Source organism: Erinaceus europaeus, chromosome 12 (assembly GCF_950295315.1).
Source record: "Erinaceus europaeus chromosome 12, mEriEur2.1, whole genome shotgun sequence".
Taxonomy (NCBI): Eukaryota; Metazoa; Chordata; class Mammalia; order Eulipotyphla; family Erinaceidae; genus Erinaceus; species Erinaceus europaeus.
The window spans coordinates 96293477-96312854 of record NC_080173.1 but is presented as its reverse complement, the minus strand read 5'-3'; the positions used below and the strand labels follow the sequence as shown (position 1 = coordinate 96312854).

Below are 19378 nucleotides of genomic sequence, written 5' to 3'. Positions count from 1 at the left end.
TGATTTTCAGGAAAGCTGGGCGGCCTTGAGCCTCCCGGAAGCAACCCCAATCGTATCCATACACCTCCCGTGCTTCGGTCCTACAGGTCGGGGACACAGCTGTCAGAATTACCCGGCGAGTCTCAGGGGATCCTGGAGGGAACTCAGCGACTCTAGGAACCCTCAAGCCGGACCAGCACGGAGGCCGCCCGAGCCCCTTTCCTCGGGCAGCAAGCGTTCCGAGCGCGCTGACGCACTTCCGGCAGCCAGTCCCCAGGTCTTTGCGCCCGGCCGGCGTGGGCTGGTGGCGGAGGTACCTGTGGCGGGCGTGGGGTGAAGATGGCAGTCGGGAAGGGGCGTCGGCACCTTGGGGTTCCCTGACCGCGGCATGCATAGGAGCAAGAGGCTGGAGGAGAGGCCGGTCGTCGGGGATATTAGCCCTGCAGGAGCTGCACCCTGACTGCTCCTGGGAGCGGGAGGACCTGGGCTCCAGCCTGGAGCAGTTCCTGGCCAGGTGACATGGCACGTGACCCCCTCTAGGAGAATCGGTTCTCCTCGATTTGTCTGTGAATATTTTTATTGTTTTTGAAATACTTATTTATTTTCTCTTGTTGCCCTAGTTGTTTTATTGTTATAGTTATTATTATTGTTGTTGTCGTTGTTGGATAGGACAGAGAGAAATGGAGAGAGGAGGGGACGACAGAGAGGGGGAGAGAAAGACAGACACCTGCAGACCTGCTTCACCACCTGTGAAGCGACTCCCCTGCAGGTGGGGAGCCGGGGGCTCGAACCGGGATCCTTAAGCCGGTCCCTGCGCTTAGCGCCACGGGTGCTTAACCCACTGGGCTACCGCCCGACTCCCTTTTATTATTTTTTTATTTACTGGATGGAGACAGCCAGAAATTGAGAGGAAGGAGAAGACAGAGAGGGAGAGAAACAGAGAGACAACTGCAGCCCCGCTTCACCACTCGCAAAGCTTCCCCCCTGTGGATGGGGACCGCAGTCTCGAACCCAGGTCCTGGGGTATTGTAACATGTGTGCCCAATCAAGTGCACCACCACTCGCCCCCCACTTTTTTTTTCTTAATGCTCATCACAGGCTAGTTAATCTCTTTTGTAGTAACAATATAAAATTAATAATTGTCCACTGTGTAATTGGGGGCGTATGCTGACATTTAGGACCGTGGGTTAAATTGAGGAGATAGACAGTCCATGCGAAATGTCAACAGCAACCCCTGCCTCTGTGACATTAGTTCAGAGCTTGGAAGCTGAGTGCCTCCTGGTGGTGACTGGGTCCCAGGCCCTTGATGTTCATTGGCTAATTCACCATTCTCCATGGAGTTGCTGTTGTTTCTCCTCATTTTATTATGGACAAGGAAACCGAAACTCAGAAATATGACCTCCCCAAATTCACACACACCAGGTCAAACAGATCATTAGCTCTCAAACCTGGGCCCAGGCCCCCCACTAGGGGCTGAATAATGGGGTCAGTCCACACTGGCTAACGTGATGAAAACAAAGCTAGTCAGCAGAAGAAGAGTCAAGTAGGTAAATGAGGGTCAGAAATGGAGTGAGGAGGTAACAGGGTGAGAGCACGCCCTTTCTCAAATAGCAGCTAAGTGGGGTGGGTCACAGGAGGCTCAGCTGCCCTGGTTCTCTCTTTTCCAGGGTGATAGTCACATCTGAGGGCCAGAGTCACCTTGAGGAGCCAGAGTCAGTGACCATCTTCAGCAGCTAACATCACAAGGAAGACTTGGGAGCCCTGGAAGTGCTCAGGGGAGTCTTTCCCTGAGACATGGCACTTTGGGGTCGAATGCTTTGGTCCTTCCTGTCTGGCCCAGGGAGGAGGGGAGGCACTCAGGGCAGGGCCTTCAGTTCATGGCTGCCCCATCGACCACCAGCTGGGTTGTTGAATGCCACAGAGCTGGTCAGCCACTGGACGGCAGTCTTTGAGAAAAGGGGTATCCCTGAGGCCCGGGAATCCAGTGAATACATCGTGGCTCATGTCCTTGGAGCCAAAACAGTTAAGTGCAGTCTTGGTAAGGAGGGAGGATCATGGAGAAAAGACATGTAGGGTTTTGCTGCCCAACTGAGGGTACTGGTCTAAGCATGATGTGTTCTCTCCCACCCCCAAAGTATTTTAACCTGATTCTTCCTTGTTCATCCACATAAGTCAATAGGGCCTCTTGGTCAGGGAAGCAGTTACTCACAGTCTCTGGGCAGTTTCAGAGCCTGAAGCCAGTACTTTGGACCCAGCCCCTGACTTCTTGGCAGCTGCAGTACATCCAGGAGCTGAGTAGCCGTCGGTTGCGAAGGTGAAAACTCATGGGCCAAACCTTGGGGTTCAGTGTGAGGAGCAGGAGGGTGGCATCTGCTGGGTGCCACTGTGACTGCAGGGTGCCTGTCACGGGGCTCTGCTGTTCTGCAGCTCACCCTGCCCCCCAGCTCCAGCCTCACTAAGTTTATGATCGGGGGAAGGAAAGTAGCCAAAGGCTAGGGGGGTATTCAGATAAGGGGGTGACTGGGGTAGGGTGTGTCCAGGGGTGGACTAGAAATAGAAGATGGTGTCAGAGTTGAGCAGAGAGCTAGGAGGCAGGATTAGGGCAGAGAGTTGCATATAAATGCAATTAACTTTACGACAGTGAACTAACTTGGGGCCCATATCTATCCATATTTAGCACAGGAGCCTGTATAACCTCTGAGTCCCTGTCAGACCGAGCTCACAGTCCATAGTCACAGCTGGGAACATTCTAGGCTGCACTCATTTCAGAGCCAGTCTTCCCTGAGCAGCAAGAGTAGGAAGTGGGGCAGTCTCTACCATTGCTAGTTCATAGTGAGGAGGTGGTCCTGAAGAAACCCTAAAAGGGGGCTTGTGAAAGAAGGGAGGAAGGAAAGGAAAGCCTTGGATGGGAGTCCAAGGACACAAAGCATGACCTTGTCTGACGACTGACTATGAGTATTTTCCCCCAACCCAGAGTAGGGAAGGAGGGAAGAAAGGCCTTGGATGGGAGTCTGGAGACAAAAGAAGCATGGCCTTATCTGACACTTGACTGTAGTGGTCTCCCCACACCCAGGCACAATCCTGTCAGTCCAGGGTCTGGCATTAATAATTAACCAGCTGTTCCCTTTGCAGGATGCCTGTGCAGTACATTCTTGGGGAGTGGGACTTTCAGGGGCTCACTCTGAAGATGGCACCCCCAGTGTTCATCCCTCGCCCAGAAACAGAGGTAAGAGTGTCAAGCACAACTGAGCAGCTAGGCTGGGGATTAAGTTCGATTCAGAGCACCTGTCTGACCCCAGACTTCCTCCAGGGGGCGCTGGGACCACATGACTGCCATTCTCAAAGACAGTGCCCTTCCATGCTTACGTCTTCTGGTGGGCTGATGGGGTAGGTAGGTTCGTGAGACAGATTTCTTGCTCTCCTCCTCGACAGCCCTTACATTCCAGACTAGTACCTTCATTCACTTCCAGGGTGGCCCAACTCGTCTTGCCCATTAGCTCATTGCTCAGCCTGCTGTTGGCCTTTCCCAAGGAGCTGTCCCATGGGAAGTAAACACTCTTCACAAGATGGGGACAAAGTGGAGAGGGCTCTAGCTGACATCTGGTAGCCGAGTACAGCCATGTGACCTCAAACGCCCTCTAGATCCAGAAGGTTGGCCTTCCACACCAGTGAGTCTATGACTTGGTGGTCCTGTTAGAGATTTCCCACATCTCTCAGATTTCCAGGATTGGAAAATGTATAGCCTTGGCATGCTGTCTCTTTGTGAAATTCCCTTATTCTGGGAGAGATTTTTTTTCTCACGGCCCTTTTTGGACCCACCCCCACCCTGGCCCTGTAGGTAGCAGAGCTGGGAGACAAGACAGCAGAATAGGCTGATGGGGCTAGGTAGGGACCAGTGGGAAAGCCAGAGGGTTCCAGATATTGATAATGGATATTTCTAGAAAGATACTCAGATATCTCTTTTTTAATGTTTCATTTTTATTAGTGATTTAATATTGATTTATATGGTTGTAAGATAATAGGGGTGTAATTCCACACAGTTCCTACCGTGAGAGTTCTGTGCCCCATCCCCTCCATTGGAAATTTCCCTATATCTCTGGTAGTATGAACCAGAATTCTTTGTGGGGTGCAGAAAGTGGAAGGTCTGGCTTCTGTAATTGCTTCTGTGCTGGACATGGGTGTTGGCAGGTGGATCTATAACCCCAGCCTGACTCTCTTTCCTTAGTGGGGTGGGGCTCTGGGGAGGTGAGAGGGCTCTGGAGAGGCTCTGGCGAGGAAGCATTGGTAAGGCCATCTGCCCAAGCAAGTCAGGATGGAATCAGTAGCATCTGGAACTTGGTGGCTGAAATGCAGTAAGATGGAAATCAGGACAAAATGTTTAATAAACAGGAACCATAAAGTAGGACTAGAGCAGGTGAAAATAGGGCCCTTAGGATAGAAGGAAGCTTGGAAGTCTATTTTAGGATTGTTCCTAGGAGCCTATGTCTTAATAATCTTTGCTTGAGCTTAATAGCTAACATGGGGGGTGGACTAGAAATACTGTCTGGGAAGATGGTGTCAGAGTTGAGCAGAGAGCTAGGAGGCAGGATTAGGGCAGAGAGTTGCATGTAAATGCAATTAACTTTACGACAATGAACTAACTTGGGGCCCATCTCTTCATATTTAGCACAGGAGCCTGTATAACTTCTGAGTCCCTGTCAGACCGAGCTCACAGTCCATAGTCACAGCTGGGAACATTCTAGGCTGCACTCATTTCAGAGCCAGTCTTCCCTGAGCAGCAAGAGTAGGAAGTGGGGCAGTCTCTACCATTGCTAGTTCATAGTGAGGAGATGGTCCTGAAGAAGCCCTAAAAGGGGGCTTGTGATCACATTCCCAATGGGAGTGACCAGTGATGGTGGAGAGAGGGATCTATTAGAGGTCTAGGTCCATATTATCTATGGAGGAGTCCGAGGATTCCCTGTCTAGGGCCCCAGGTGATGGAGTGGCATGATAGTGGCCAAAAGGCCATCGATAAGATACACATTTACAGGAAATATCGGACCTTAATCACCTACCCTAGCTGGAGGCTCAGAGCTCCGCCTCACTTTCTTAGCCTCTGCCTCACAACCAGTATGCCCTATGACCCCGAACTCCTCTAACCCATGTGGTGGGGACACTAAGTCTTCACCTCGTATCCCATGTGGAAGGCATCTCAGATCCTGCTGAAGTCACACGACTGACAAGCGGGCAAGCACAGGGCGCACTACCTCTCACATCGTGCTACCCCCTCTAGGATTGAGTGAGCTGAGACAGGGTGCCGAGACCCAGAGCAGGATGCAGCCTGTCCCCCGCAGGCTTTTGGGGAGGCTCCTCTATCTCCCCCATGTGTGTAACTTCTTACCAGGAGGTCATCTAGAAGCCCTCAAGGCTGCTGAAGGTCAGGGCTTGGGAAGGAAGTTACTAGGATGAGCTCTGAGGCCCTTCTGGCTCCTGTGTAGCCACCCCACCACCCCCCTTCCTGGGTGGGTCTCGGCCAGGAGAGTATTTCTGCCACCGGGGTGGGGTGGGGGGAGGCTGTGGTTGGGAGGCTGAGTCCTTGCCTCACTGTATAGGCATTTCTGAGAACTTGCAGGGTTCACCCCACTGTAAAGTTGTACTGGGGGATGCCTTACCAAGAACTCAGGACGTGGCCTGTGGCCAGGCAGGGGGCAGACGGAGACCTCAGGGCTGCTGTTCTCCATCCATTGAAGGGTGGCTTCTGATGGTGGCGGGAGAAGCCTGGAGTGTGGAATTAGTTGTAGGCAGCATGTGGTGTGATGAATCGGATTTTCCCTGCAGGTGGGAAGGTTGCTCCATCCCCAGCCTGCCAGTGTGTAGAGTGGAAAACGCAAAGCTGAGAAAGTGAACCACTCTTACTCAGCCTGATAAGACAGGACTCTGGGGGTGTGGGAGGCTCAGTGCCTTGTCTGTGGTTGGTTTGAGGTGGGCACAGCCGATTGCCTGGGCCTGCCCCAGCAAAGATATGATCATTATGAAAGGTGCTTGTGACCCCTTTTTTGGGGGGTGGGTGTGATGTGTGCAGAGTCCTGTGAGATGGTGGTCACAGAGCTGGTGACTTCCTGTTCCTTGCCTCCTCCTCGCACACCCTCTGCTCCCACCAAGTGTTCTTGGATGCTTCCCTCATTCATTTGACCAGCTTGGTTTCTGATCTCCCCTTAAGAGTTATTCGCTTCAGGGGTTGGGCGGTGGCGCACCTGGTTAGGCACACATATTACCGTGTGTGAGAACCTGGGTTCAAGGCCCCGGTCCCCATCTGCAGGAGAGAAGCTTCACAAGTGGTGAAGCAGGGCTGCAGATGTGTCTGTCCATTGCTCCCTGTCCTCCTTCTCTCTCACTTTGACAAGTCAAATAAAGAGTCACTGGCTTCAGGCTGAGGACTGTTCTTCACTATTTGAGGAAGAGACTTTCTAGACTTCTCAGGGAGTCTCTACACCCACTCCCTAAGTGGCCCTACAACCAAGACAACCCTCACATGGCCTGAAGCGGAAGGCTGAGGTAAGAGGGTGCTGGTGGCAGCAGGGGTCCAGTCTCTCAGCTTCACACCTGCCCGTGGTGGTCACTCATGTGGTGTGTCTCTGTGAGGTGGTGGCCAGTGTGGCTGACTAGGGGGTCATTCTCCAGCCAGGGTAGGTTTGTCTGTGGTCAGGAAACCAAGAGACACTCACACCCCTGACAAGTCTCTGCTCTCCCACCGTCCCCTCGGCACCTGGCCTCACCACCAAGACCACAGGCTCTAGACCACAGTCCAGTGCCGTTGACTCTGTGCCAGCCCTCCCTGGGCCCCACCTGCTGCCAGTACCCCAATAGTGTCCCTGGCACAGGGCGGATGGGAATGAGAGGAGGGAGATTCTGTCTACAGTCTGGCTGTCTCACCTGTCAGCAGTGGCTTGTCTGGTGCTGCAGGGTTAAGGGCGCTGGCTGAGTTCTGCTGGCCTTGGCTTTGTTACCATGGGAGCACATAGACTCAGCTCCTACATGGAGGTCCCAGAGGGACAAAATGAGTTTGGGTCTCAGCACTGGACTCCTGTGGAAAATGGGCCTGAGCAGGTTGGAGTCCTCCACTCCACTGAGGTCTGGCCGCTGATACGGGGCATCTGAGACTGCGTAGGGGTCCAAGGCTCAGAAGGTCGATTCCCTTAGCCACTCCTTCGGGAAGGAGCCAGGAGCCCCCTTCTGTGGGCCACACTCCACCAGTGTGGGTCACACAGTCATGGGTCAGATGCTGGTCTTCTCATCAAGGAGCCTGTAGTCTGCAAGGAGACACAGCCTCCATCCTAAACCTCGGACTACAACAAGGAGGGCCATGGTAGAGAGAGCCTGGGCCAGGCTGGGGCCCTGACTGATAGGCTAGGGAAGCCTTCCTGGAGGAGGTGGACTTCTTCAGATGAGCATCCTCCACATGCTGTCTCCTCTCTGTACCCTGATGTGGTCCTGCCTAGGATCCCAGGTGTCCTAAGCCTCTGGGTAGGGTCCTCTCTGTCCCACTCACCTTCCTCCCCTCCACTGTTGGTCAGAAACTTCAGGAAACAGCAGCCCTGCATCTCACCGCCTCCCTAACTTGCCTCCCATGCAGAAGCCCAGCAGGCAGCAGCTGAGTGTGCAAGACTCCAGCCTGTTGTCTCAAAAGTGTCAGTGTCTGGAAGTGTCCCCTGCCTCCAGGTGCATCAGTTGTGGGCCTCCCTGACCCGCCCATGTCCACTTACCCCACACCTGTGTATGCCACAGCCCTCTTCAGATATGGGTTTTGACAGGGCTATTTTCCCCTCCGTACTCCACAGAGGAGAGTTTTCAGACCCTTAAGCCTAGGAGCCCTCTTGGTTGCTTCCTAAGTTTGTGAGCAATCTCAGGCCACCCTAGCCCCGGACTCTTGGCTCTCCTGAGTCATAAGCTAGGCTTCAAGTAAAGGCTTGACCCCCGAACCTCAGGCTTCTTAGGGCCAATTGTGTGACTCCAGCAGACTAGGAAAAGGGACGTTCTGGAAACAGCCCAGCCCAGGGGAATGGGCAGGTGCCATCCGGGATGAGGCTTAGCATTGTTGTGAAACTGAACAGGAGCTTGCTAAACACTTACTCCATCAGGCACGGGGTCGGTGCTCCACCAGCCACCAGCGAGGTTCATTAAATCCCCACCACACCCAGTAGCATGGGTTGTCCTTAACTGTCCTGAAGTTCACAGGTGGGAACACTGAGGCCTGAAGAGGGAGAATGGCCTGCTGTTCTCTCGTCCCAGCTGGTTCGGTCTGGTTTTAGCTGCCTCCGCCACCACCCTCACTGAGTATTTGCACAGGGACTGACAGTGCTTGGGCCTCTGTGTTTAGACTCCCTTGAACCACGTTGGCACCCATCTCATCCAGACCCTCTACCTCACAGGAACTGGTTGAGTGGGTGCTGGAGGAGGTGACCCAGAGACCCGGTTTGGCAGGAGCTAAAGGTGGCCCCCTCATCCTAGAAGTGGGCTGTGGATCTGGAGCCGTCTCCCTCAGCCTACTGAGCCAGCTTCCCCAGGTGAGTCCCCTCTGCCTCCCTCCACCCCACCCTGGCTACCGTTGCGACTAGTACCTCACCCATGTGTCTGCCGGAGGAAGGACTGGGCTGCCTCAGTCCACTGTGGTCACAACCTCTAACACCTGGCCTCCCCTGTCTGCCAGGACTTGGCTGGCTACATACAGGGGAAAGCTATTGAGAAGGTCCTGTTCCTTCCAGTAGGGGTTGGAGGAGGGTTCTAGTCCTCAGAGCTGGCCTGTCCCAGTGCTCTGTCTCCCACATACCTTTTGTTTGTTCTTGGGGCAGAGCCAAGTCATTGCTGTAGATAAGGGAGAAGCTGCCATCTGCCTGACCCGTGAGAATGCTCAGAGGTAGGCAGAGTGTGGGGACCAGAGGGAGGAGGGAGTCAGCCTTCAGGTCCTTCCTCAGCCTCCATCTATCTATCCTTGTATCCAACCCCCTGATGTCTGCTTTCCTCCCCAGCAAGGGGAACACGGGGTTGTGAATGGATAGTGAACACTTTGTATCTTGCTGTTCTAAGAAGGATTTGTCTTCTTTGTCCTTATAGAAGAGGCTAACAGACTCTCATGTCTGAGGCTCTGAGGTCCTAGGTTCAATCCCCAGCACCACCATAAGCCAGAGCTAAGCAGAGTGCCAGTAAAAAAAAAAAAAAAAAAAAAAAAAAACCTATTAGGAGTCTTTTCCCTGTGCTCATCTTCCCTCTTCCATTTCTTCAGGCTTCAGCTACAGGACAGGATTCGGATTGTCCCCCTTGATGTGACCTTAGGTACCTTCCCCATCCATCTTGGGTAGGGGGAGATCCTGGGTACAACTGCTGGTGGGTAACTGAGGCTAAGATGAAAGAGGGCTCCCCAACACACACACACACTCACACACACACTCACACACACACTCACACTCACACACACACACACTCACACACACTCACACACACACTCACACACACACACACACTCACACACACACACACACTCACTCACTCACTCACACACACTCACACACACACACTCACTCACACACTCACACACACTCACACACACACTCACACACACACTCACACACACACACTCACACACACACTCACACACACTCACACACACACACTCACACACACACTCACACACACACACACACACACACACACACACTCACACACACACACACACACTCAGACCAATTGTTGCTGAGGACAGGCAAGTCCCTGATACTTCCTGGGCTGACCTGACCCTAAGGGAGACCAGCCACAAGGTCTATCTTCTATTTTCTGAATCTCCCGTAATTATTGAGTGTAACTAGGGCTTGCTTGTTGGCTAGAGAGAAGTATAACTGAAGAGGAAGTCTCTAGAACATACCTGTGGAATTCTTGGTAGTTGAGCACACTGCCCCTGGGCTGGTTCTCCCTCCTTACCTGTGGAATTTTTTATCTCATACGCTCCTTGCACAGAGTGTGAAACACCTGGACTAGCTCCTGGCACGTGGCACACACCAGGTCAGTCAGGCACTAATCTGCAAGCCTGGCTTATCAAGTCCAAAATGAGACCCAGGGTGCAACTTGAGGGGAGAGACTTGGGGTCAGGGAGAGCCACCACACTTTTCCTCCCAGCTCTGCCATATATTCTCTTTGACTACAGAGGGGAGCTGGGCACAGCTTCTACTGTGGGGCCCCATGGACTTGATCGTCAGCAATCCTCCCTACATCTTCCACCAGGACATGGAGCAGCTGGCCCCTGAGATCCGCAGGTGCAGGCCAGGGTGGGACTGGGAGGCCAGGCCTTAGAAGGTCCAACGGTGAACCTACCTTTCAGGACCACACCACTGGGATGGGGGTAGGGGTGGAGTAGAGGGAGTGAGAGCTGGAAGGGGTGATTGGTGTTGGAAGAGAGCCTCACAGAAGCATCCACATCCCTGCCTCTAAAAATGCTAGATCTTTCCAGGGCCACGAGAGGACTCAGCAACAACCTTAATAATAGTGGGTTCAGTGTCACGTACACTGGGGATACATTTTACAGAAGGTACAGAGGCTCACAGCAGGAAGATATTTGTTCAGGAACATGTGTGGACTTAGCAGGAAAGCAGGGACTGAGGTCCTGCTTCAGGCTTGACACTAACCCTGAGTGTGCCCCTGGGTGAGGCAATGACAGTGTGAGGTGCTGACTCCTTTTCAGGCTCTCGGTTACTGTTACGGCCAGCTCTGGGCCTCCCCTGACCAAGAATAGGTGCAGCCTCCTTGGGGGGGAGACATGCCTCAGGCACCGTCAGTGGAATTGCCTGCTGAGGCCCTCGTGTTCAGCCCTTTCCCGCTCTGCAGGCATCTTCTGTTCCAGGCTCTCACCTCCTAACTGTCTCCCTTTCAGCTTTGAAGACCCACTAGCCCTGGATGGTGGAGAAGAGGGTATGGACATTATCACCCACATCCTGGCCCTGGCACCTCAAGTTCTGAAGCACTCTGGGTAATGGATAGATGGAACTCTCTCTCTCTCTCTCTCTCTCTCTCTCTCGAATCCTCTTTTCAGTGTGTGTTGGAGCTGCCCTGGCGGTCATCCATTCCCACCCCTCCTAGCCTGGCTACCCTTAAGTGCAGGTCCCAGCCCTGCCTGACTGAGCTGACCCACTTCTTTCTCTTGTAGAAGCATCTTCTTAGAAGTGGACCCAAGGCACCCAGAGCTTGTCAGCAGCTGGCTTGAGAGCCGGCCTGACCTGTCCCTCCATCTGGTAGCAGTGCGCAAGGACTTCTGTGGGAGGTGAGACTCTCCCCACCCCTTCTTGCTGTAATCTCACTAATCCTACTCAGGCCATGCACAGCTCCAGCCCTGACTGAGTAGCTCTTCTCACTCTCTGTTCATTCCCCAGGCTTCAGGCAGTAACTGGCCTGTTATCCTGTCTCTTTAGGCCCCGATTCCTGCATATCCAAAGGTCTGGACCCCAGCGTGACTGTCCTGTAGATGCCCGGCCAGGACCCCAGCCCACTAGCGTGCCCTACTGACTCTCCTACATCGCTTCTTGGAATGCCTCCCAGAACCCCCAGTGTGTGAAGCGTTTGCCATGGCTTTGTGACTCACAGTGCGTTATGTTTCTAGGAGACTTGGTGGGTAGAAGCAAGGATGGGGTGGCAAAGAACAAGGACATCTGCTCAGATGCTGAGCAGAGACGGGTTCTTAGTCTGCCCCCATGGGCAACTCAGTGAGAGGAAGTGCTCACTCTGGAGATGTTGGGATTTAGAACTAATAAATTGTCAAGATACTGAAAGGTGGTGACCTAGTGTATTATTAGCATGACTTATGGCTCCCCTCACAACCGAGCAGAGCACAGGGGCGAGTTCCCTACCTGGTGAGGGCCTAATATGGAGGAAGTGTGTCTCTTCCTGTGGAGGAAGCAGGAGTTTACGTACGTTTTCCCCATTGCTTTTAGCTAAAAATGTCCCTTCCAGGCTGACCTGGGGGTTTTGATAACCCATCTGTCCCTGACAGAGCCTGAGCTGAGAGAGAAGCTGAGGCAGAGTGGCTGCCAGGTCGTGCCCACCTCCTTGTGCAGACTTGTGGTCACCCAGCTCTTCTGTCCACTGTGACAGGAAACATCCAGGTTGGCAGGTGCAGGTGTGAGCCGGCGTCAGGGTGGGTCCTAGGAAGGCAGGCTGTCTCCTCTTATCAGATTCCTCACTCCCCGAGCCTTGGTATTTACAGGGGCCTGGCCTGGCATTGTGTGGCCAGAAGCAGTGTGGTGTAGTGGGCAGCATCCTCTGCTCTGAGGTCGTGGTGCTGGGTTCTAGGGCTTTGTCTTGAATAGGGAGACAGCCTCATTTTACTCTCAGACATGTGGCGTGTATAGCTAGCATCTGAGTACTCACTCCCTGTGAAAGAATACCCCAAGAGAAGACATAGCCCCTTTAGGTCCCATGGTAGGAGGCGGCTAGATGGAGGTTGGAGGTTGGGCCCCTTTCTGTGGGACATCTGTTGCTGGGACCATAACCTGTCCTGAGTGACCCCCACTGTGACTTGGGTCCCATTCCCCTTAGAGGCCACACTGCAGCTCCAGAACTGCAGTCCCTTGCTCTCCTCCGGCTCCATAGGCCCAGGTTGCCCCTGGGTTCCTTTGTGTGGTTGTGTTTGTTTGTTTGTTTTGTTTTACCAGAGCACTGCTCAGCTCTGGCTGATGGTGGTATGAAGGATTGAATCTGGGACTTCAGAGCCTGAGGCCTGAAATTCTTTTGCACAACCATTGTATGTATCCTCCTCTCCCTATCATCTAGTTGTTGTTTTGGGTTTTTTTTTATTTATTTGTTTGGTTGGTTCCCCCCCCCTTTTGTTGCCCTTGTTTTATCGTTGTGGCTATTATTATTTTTGTCATTGATGTTATTGGTGTTGGATAGGACAGAGAAATGGAAAGAGGAGGGGAAGACAGAGAGGTCTAGAGAAAGACAGACACCTGCAGACCTGCTTCACCGCCTGTGAAGTGACTCCCCTGCAGGTGGGGAACTGGGGGCCCGAACCAGGATCCTTAGCAGGTCCTTGCGGTTCACACTGTGTGTGCTTAACCTGCTGCGCTACCACCCGACCCCCTGTTTGTTTGTTTATAGCTGCTAAACTCTAGCTCATGGTGGTGCTGGAGGTTGAACCTGGGGCCTGTGCGTTGAGCATGAAAGTCTTTTTGCATAATCACTACACTGTCTCCCCAGCCCTACTCCCTGGTTTCCTTTGAGGAGACAGGAACTCAGCCTCATAGCTGCTCTAAAGGAACCAAAGGGCAGAGTAAGGTATTGCCAGTGAGGCTTCTGACTTTCTGAGCTCCCTGTTCTCTTGGACTCTCTCCTGCCTGTGTTCTACCAGAGGCGCCCTTCCTCTCCTGCTTGCGGTCTCTGGCTCCTGGTGTCTTCACTGTATCAGAGCAGTTACTCTGACCCCCTGGGTCTCTGCTGCCCTCTTGTCCCACAGTCTGGCCCATACTTCAGTTGATGCCAGTTTTCCTAATGGTCTTGCCCTCCTGGCCTCAAGCCCATTACTGAGGAAAGATCTTGGCAGGGATCTGGTTATGGCATCTCAAGAGGGTACAATGGTGGAGAAAGACAATGTAGGGACAGCTGGGGTCACTGGAGTAGGAGTTACCCTTGGAGAAAGCTGCCTTCCCAGAAAACTGTAGGACTTGACTCCCCTGGGGAAGAGATCCAGGCCAAGTAGACCAGCAGGGCAGGGCCTCAAGCTGCAGCCACAAGCTTGATGAGACCTTGGGTGGTGAGCTGTGATGCGGGAGCCAGGCCATCTTGGGTCTAGTCCCTGTTACCTGGCCCTCACCAGAACGAGACCTTGAGCCAGTGACTTCACTTCAGCTCTGAGAAATGAACAAAGTGCTGTATGTTACCGGGTGGTCATGCAGAGCCATGGGGGTGCGCATTCCTCAGCACACAGGCATAGCAGCCTGAAACCACCGAGGGGCTGGTAGCACCTCGGGCCAGTGGGATCTTCCTTTGGCTCCTCTCCCTCTTCCTTGGGGTATCTCCCGAGTACCCCAAGACCCAGACCCGGCACAGGCAGGCAGTGTTCCAGGGAAAGCGGGGCTTACCTGCCTTATCTCCACTCTGACTGGAGTTCATCCAGATCTGAAGAACTAGGCAGGGTGGTCATGGGAAAGGCCCCTCCCAAGGCCCCTTCAGTGTTCTGTGTGAGCCGCCATCAAAACAAAAGATTCCACTGCTGACAGGCTTTGAGAACTACTGGCCTAGCCTGGAGAGGGAGAGTGAGTGTGTTGGGGGCGGAGAGGGACCCTTTAACTTCTGCAGGTCAGTATGTGCTTCCCCTCCACCTCTGGATCCTTTTCTGTCTGCTCTGGACTCCAGCCTCTCTGTGGAATTCTCCATTTAGAGAATTCTCCATTCTCTAAAGGCTCCTTCTCCCCTTTGCCCTTGCCCACCTCTGCCAGTTGACTTCACCATTTTCTTCAGATCGCAGCACAAAGATTTCCTTCTCTAGGACACACGCCCTGACCTCTGTGCTCTCCCCACCAATGCCTGGCCTACACTTCTGCCAGGACCAGGACCATCTGCCCCAGGCCTTTGGAAACCTTCCTGTCTCCGTCATGTCTCTGGGGTCCCATGTGTCTGGCACACCTCAAGCCCAGGAAATAACCAACAACATGTACATTTTCTAAAGTGGGGCTGGGACTTCCTATGTGGTTCACATTTGACCTGAAAGCGGATTTCACCTATTCTGGTCAGCAGGGAGAGGAAGCTATGAGGATCTGGCCTTCCACCCCCAGCCAGGCAGCTGTTTGAGCTGAGCTATGACTGCTACAGGGATTCAAATGCACTTGATGTCTGTACAGTGACTGCGCCAGGAGAACAGGCTGTCCTTGGCGGTGGCAGGGCCAGGCGGCAGGTTTCCTGGAGCTCTGGACTCCAGCCAATCCCCAGCCAGAATGTCAACCTGATCCCCCGTCGGCATGACCCTTCAGTCTTGAATAAGCCCTCTGGGTCGCGCAAGCCAGCTCCTAGGCAGACACAATAATGGCCCCAAAGATGGCCATGTTCCTGCTCCCCAAACATGAATTTATAGCCTCGCATGTCCAAAAGGACTTTGAAACTGACTCAATTAAGAATCTTGAGCTGCAGGGTGGGGGGAAATACTGTAATGGTTCTGCAAAGAGACTTTCATGCCCGAGGCTCTAAAATTTCAGGTTCAATCACCTGAACCACCATCAACCAGACTTGAGCAGTGCTCTGGTTAAAAAAAATAAAATTGAGCTGAGACTGTTTAGGTGAGTTCATGGAGTCATAAGGAAGACAGGAATGTCAGAGAGGAGAGATGATGACAAGCAGATGTCAAAACGATTTAGTTTGCTTCGGGGAGGGGCCAAGAGCCAAGGAATGCAGTTTGTAAAAGCCAGAATAGACAAGTAAATGGATTCTCCCCTAGAACTGCAGGGAAGAATGCGATCCTGCCCGACACCTTGATCTCTTGGCCCTGGGAAACTCATTTTGGGTTTTTGATGTCCAAAACTCTAAGATGATAATTTATGTTATTTACTAGATTCATTACAGTAACACTGGGGAACATCTTTTTTCTTTTTTTAAGTTTTTTTTTTTTTAATTACCTTTGTTTATTGGCTAGAGACAACCAGAAATTGAGAGGGTAGGGGGAGATAGAGAGGAAGAGAGAGAGAGACACCTGCAGCCCTGCTTCACCACTTATGAAACTACCCCCTGCAGGTGGGGCCAGGGGCTTGAACCTGGGTCCTTGTGCACTGTAACATGTGCGCTCAACCAGGTGCACCACACCCGGATCCCTTTTTTTTCTTCTTCTTTTTATTTCTTTTTTTAATTTTTATCTTTTTATCAGAGCACTGGTCAGCTCTGGTGTATGGTCTTATGGTGGTGCGGGGAATTGAACCTGGGACTTTGGAGCCTCAGGCATGAAAGTCTCTTTGTATAACCATTATGCTATCTACCCCCACCCCCCTTTTTTTTTCTTGAAATCAAATTAAGATACTCTAGAAGATAATAATACTGAATAATTAATATCGATTTTGGTTCTAAAGTGAGCTACTACTATAACAAATGCCTAGAAATGGAAATAGCTGTGGAATTGGAATTTGGAAATGAGCAGAAGCTGGAAGGATTTGGGTTGCATGATAGATTGCCTTGGGCAGCTCGCCTGAGAAGTGACAGTGGGGAAGGAGGTGGAAACCCTCCTCATCCTGGACACCTGAGCTGCCCAGGCCCCCTGACCAATTTTCTTCTCTTTTTTTGCCTCCAGGGTTATTGCTGGGGCTTGGTGCCTGCACTACGAATCCACTGCTCCTGGAGGCCATTTTTCCCATTTTGTTGCCCTTGTTGTTACCCTTGTTGTTGTTATTATTGTTGTCATTGCTGCTGTGCCCCCTTACCAATTTTCTAACATGCAGTAGCGCCGGTCCTTGGAGTAAGAGGACTGGAAGGCTGCCCAGGGTGGGCTCCCAAGACTGAGCAGGTGAGGAACGGGATTGAGAGGGAGGGACATTGTCCTTCATGGCCCATCTTCAGTGGTAAAGGGCCAACTCAGGCCTTCAGAATGGGGCTATTGGAGGTTCCATCCCACCTGGCCAAGGCCAGGGATGCCTGAAACCGCAGTCCAACTCAGGAGCTACAGAGAGAACTTCTGGGAAGCCAGGCATGGGCTGCTGGTTTGTTTGTTTATTGTTGGTTTACAGTAAATACAGTTGTTTTACATGTGTAAAAGTTCTCTCAATTCTCTGTAAAACACTGTCACCGCTAGCATATGTCTTACGCTACCATCATGCACCAGGACCTGAAAGCTGCCGCCCCCCCCCCACACACACACACACAAGTTCTTTGGTTTGGTGCAATGCGAACCCCAGTGCAAGTTCTACTTTGTGTTTTCCCTTTTTGTTCTTATTTCTTAACTTCTGTCCATGAGTGGGATCATCCCGTATTCAGCCTTCTCTTTCTGGCTTACCTCATTTAGCCTGATTCCTTCAAGTTGCATCCAAGATGAAGTGAATTCATTTTTAAATAGCTGACTAGTATTCCATTGTGTGTATGTACCACAATTTACTCAGCCGCTCATCTATTGTTGGACACCTGGGTTGAGTATGTTTGCTTCCTTAGGATATATCCCCTGGAGGACATCTTACTGGTCACTGCTATACTGGGCCTGTAATCCCCTCCTGAGTCATAGGGTAGGTCCACTTCTAGCCTTCTGATGGTTCTCCAGACTGCTCTCCACAGGGGTTGGACTGATTTACATTCCCGCCAGCAGTGCAGGAAGGTTCCTTTATCCCCACAACCTCTCCAGCATTTGTTGCTGCCGGTGTGTGACATGCTAATAGGAGTGAAGTGGCATCTCACTGCTTTCTTTACAGACATGGGCTGTTATTACCACCTGCTGGGTCTGAGAATCTAGGGTGTAGACAGTCTGGACATCTGAGCTCAAGGGTAACTTTAACCTCAAACTTCCTGTATGTGCTTTGAATGAACAGGTTGCTGGACTCATCCCTGATTCTGTCCCCAGACAGAAAAGAAAGGGACTTCCTCGAGGTCACACATCACCTGCCTGCCAACTCCTGCTACAGTGCTGTCAGTCTCCCACCTACTTTTGAGGGCTCGCACTCACTTAGTGAGTTTGGGGCTTTTCGTGTGGCCCTTTGTGGAGCTCTTAAATCTAGGAATTCAGGCTCACAAAGTCCTTCCAGCAGGTCAGTGTGTTGATATTAGCTGCCCAGCTGCAGCTCCTAGGTGTGTAGATAATTCTGGGTCCCAACTGCAGCCGTGGTAGTTGTGAGTAAAGCACTTTGCCTTATAGAATGAGTGAGTTCCTCCCCTGAGGGCATTTTATATTGCCCTGCAGTGGCTTTTTGGGCATCTTGACCTCACAAGCAGCAGTCCGATGTGTAAGAACCTCAAATGCTAAGGCCCCTCCTCTTTCAGAGATACCACCACACACAACACCTGCAGGAAGGTGGCCAAGAAAGGGCAGAGGCAAACGAAGTCTGCCTCAGTCTAACTAGGAGCCCTGGCTGAGATGAGCTCTTCCAGCCCCGGCTGTGATGAGAGAGAGAGAGGACACACTGGCTCTGAGCAGTTCTACCCCATGGCAAATAGGCCTGGTGAGTGGCCTCCTCCCAACCGCTGGGGTTTTTCCCAGGGACTGTGCCTTTCAAAAGAGGGAAATCATTTTATCGGTCTCTGCTCTACTGAGTCTGTAACCCTCTCTTGGGCCATGAGTCAGGAGCGAGTGGAGAAGTCAGGAATCCCAGGGGTAAGGATCCCAGGGGTAAGACTGTGCCTAGGGAGCAGACTGTTGGGGGCTTGGAGTACCCATGAAGATCCCCATGCTACCGGTGAAAAACTGAGTGGAGTAGCTTGGTGGGGTAGAATTAGGGTGTGAGCTCTTATCTCTACCCAGGCTCCCAGCCCTACCGTGTTCCAGACTGCAGATGACACCGAAAGAACCTGTCAAATAAAGAGCTTGAATGGTGTGCTCTGAACAAGGCTTTTACTCATTTATTTGTTGCAGCTCAGCTTTTGCTTGTACAAGAAACTGAACCTTAGACTGTGGGGGAGCCTCAGTCATGAGAGTCTCTTTGCATAACCATTAGGCTATCTCCTCTGCCCTTCTGGTGTTACCTTAGTCAACTCTGATGATATCCCCTAAGGTAGAGGATGTGAACCCTCCCACTTTACAGAGAAGGAAGAACCAAGAAGCTTACTCATGAGCTGACTGCACTGGAATTTCCTTAGAGAACTTGAGACCCTGGGCATCACTCAGTACTTGAAGAGAGCAGGGCACGGGAGGGATTCAACAGGCAATGGTTACAGTGTGATCAAAAGCCTGAAGACCTAGAAGCAGGCAGGCAAGAATATGCCGGCACCCTGGGATGAGTACTAACTGCATTTCTGAGCCCCAGTGGCCTAGAACAAAGTGTTGTAGGGTCAGGTCGGAATTGAGTATGTTCTTGACTGCCAGGAAGAGGGCCCAGGACAGGAGCTACAGCTGCCCAGGATCTAGATGTAGCTTGGGGCTCTAGCAGCAGCAAGACTGTAGAAGAGAACTAACAAGCGTGGTCCAAGGGCTGGCTAGGACTACAGTGGGCCCAGGGCTCTGGCTGCTCCTTGTGTACCTAGGACCACTGCAAAGGGGGCTAATCAGAGGCCATGTGAGGGGCAATGGACAGAGGTACCCAGAGACCCAAACAGAACCAGGTAGCACACAGACTAGAGGCAGCCCTTGAGATGGAGCTGGGAAGATCATTTCCATAGTACTGTCAACAGTAGTACAGGGCATATCCATGGGTTTGTGAGTGCCAGGAGTCACGTTTTGTTATAAATCTGTTTGTATATCGGGGTACCTTACTTGGCTCACTAGACAGGT

At 52.2% G+C, this 19378-nt stretch overlaps 1 protein-coding gene across 6 annotated transcripts; it reads left to right on the top strand.

Moving 5' to 3' along the window:
• The first annotated feature begins 270 nt into the window (after window positions 1–270).
• HEMK1 (HemK methyltransferase family member 1) lies at window positions 271–16714 on the top strand. Of its 6 annotated transcripts, XR_009553238.1 has the most exons (12): window positions 276–545; window positions 1647–2001; window positions 2202–2293; window positions 3112–3205; window positions 8388–8522; window positions 8808–8872; window positions 9239–9288; window positions 10154–10262; window positions 10877–10972; window positions 11150–11263; window positions 11373–11582; window positions 16265–16714. XR_009553238.1 is itself a non-coding variant. In XM_060204592.1 (11 exons), exons 2-11 carry the CDS (start codon window positions 1774–1776, stop codon window positions 11503–11505), a joined length of 1116 nt encoding a protein of 371 aa, XP_060060575.1. In that variant the 5' UTR covers window positions 276–493; window positions 1647–1773; the 3' UTR covers window positions 11506–11768. The 6 variants fall into 6 exon arrangements, 5 of the variants coding, with proteins under 5 accessions (XP_060060578.1, XP_060060575.1, XP_060060574.1 ...); XM_060204592.1 differs by lacking the exon at window positions 16265–16714 and having other exon boundaries at window positions 276–493; window positions 11373–11768; XM_060204591.1 differs by lacking the exon at window positions 16265–16714 and having other exon boundaries at window positions 11373–11768.
• The last annotated feature ends 2664 nt before the right edge of the window (window positions 16715–19378 follow it).

Excerpts from the sequence above, each read along its gene's own strand:
- HEMK1 (XM_060204592.1), top strand. The coding sequence starts at position 1,774 with ATGGCACTTTGGGGTCGAATGCTTTGGTCCTTCCTGTCTGGCCCAGGG. Across the intron at positions 8,873-9,238 it reads ACCCGTGAGAATGCTCAGAG|GCTTCAGCTACAGGACAGGA; the intron begins GTAGGCAGAGTG and ends CCATTTCTTCAG. Across the intron at positions 11,264-11,372 it reads CGCAAGGACTTCTGTGGGAG|GCTTCAGGCAGTAACTGGCC; the intron begins GTGAGACTCTCC and ends TTCATTCCCCAG.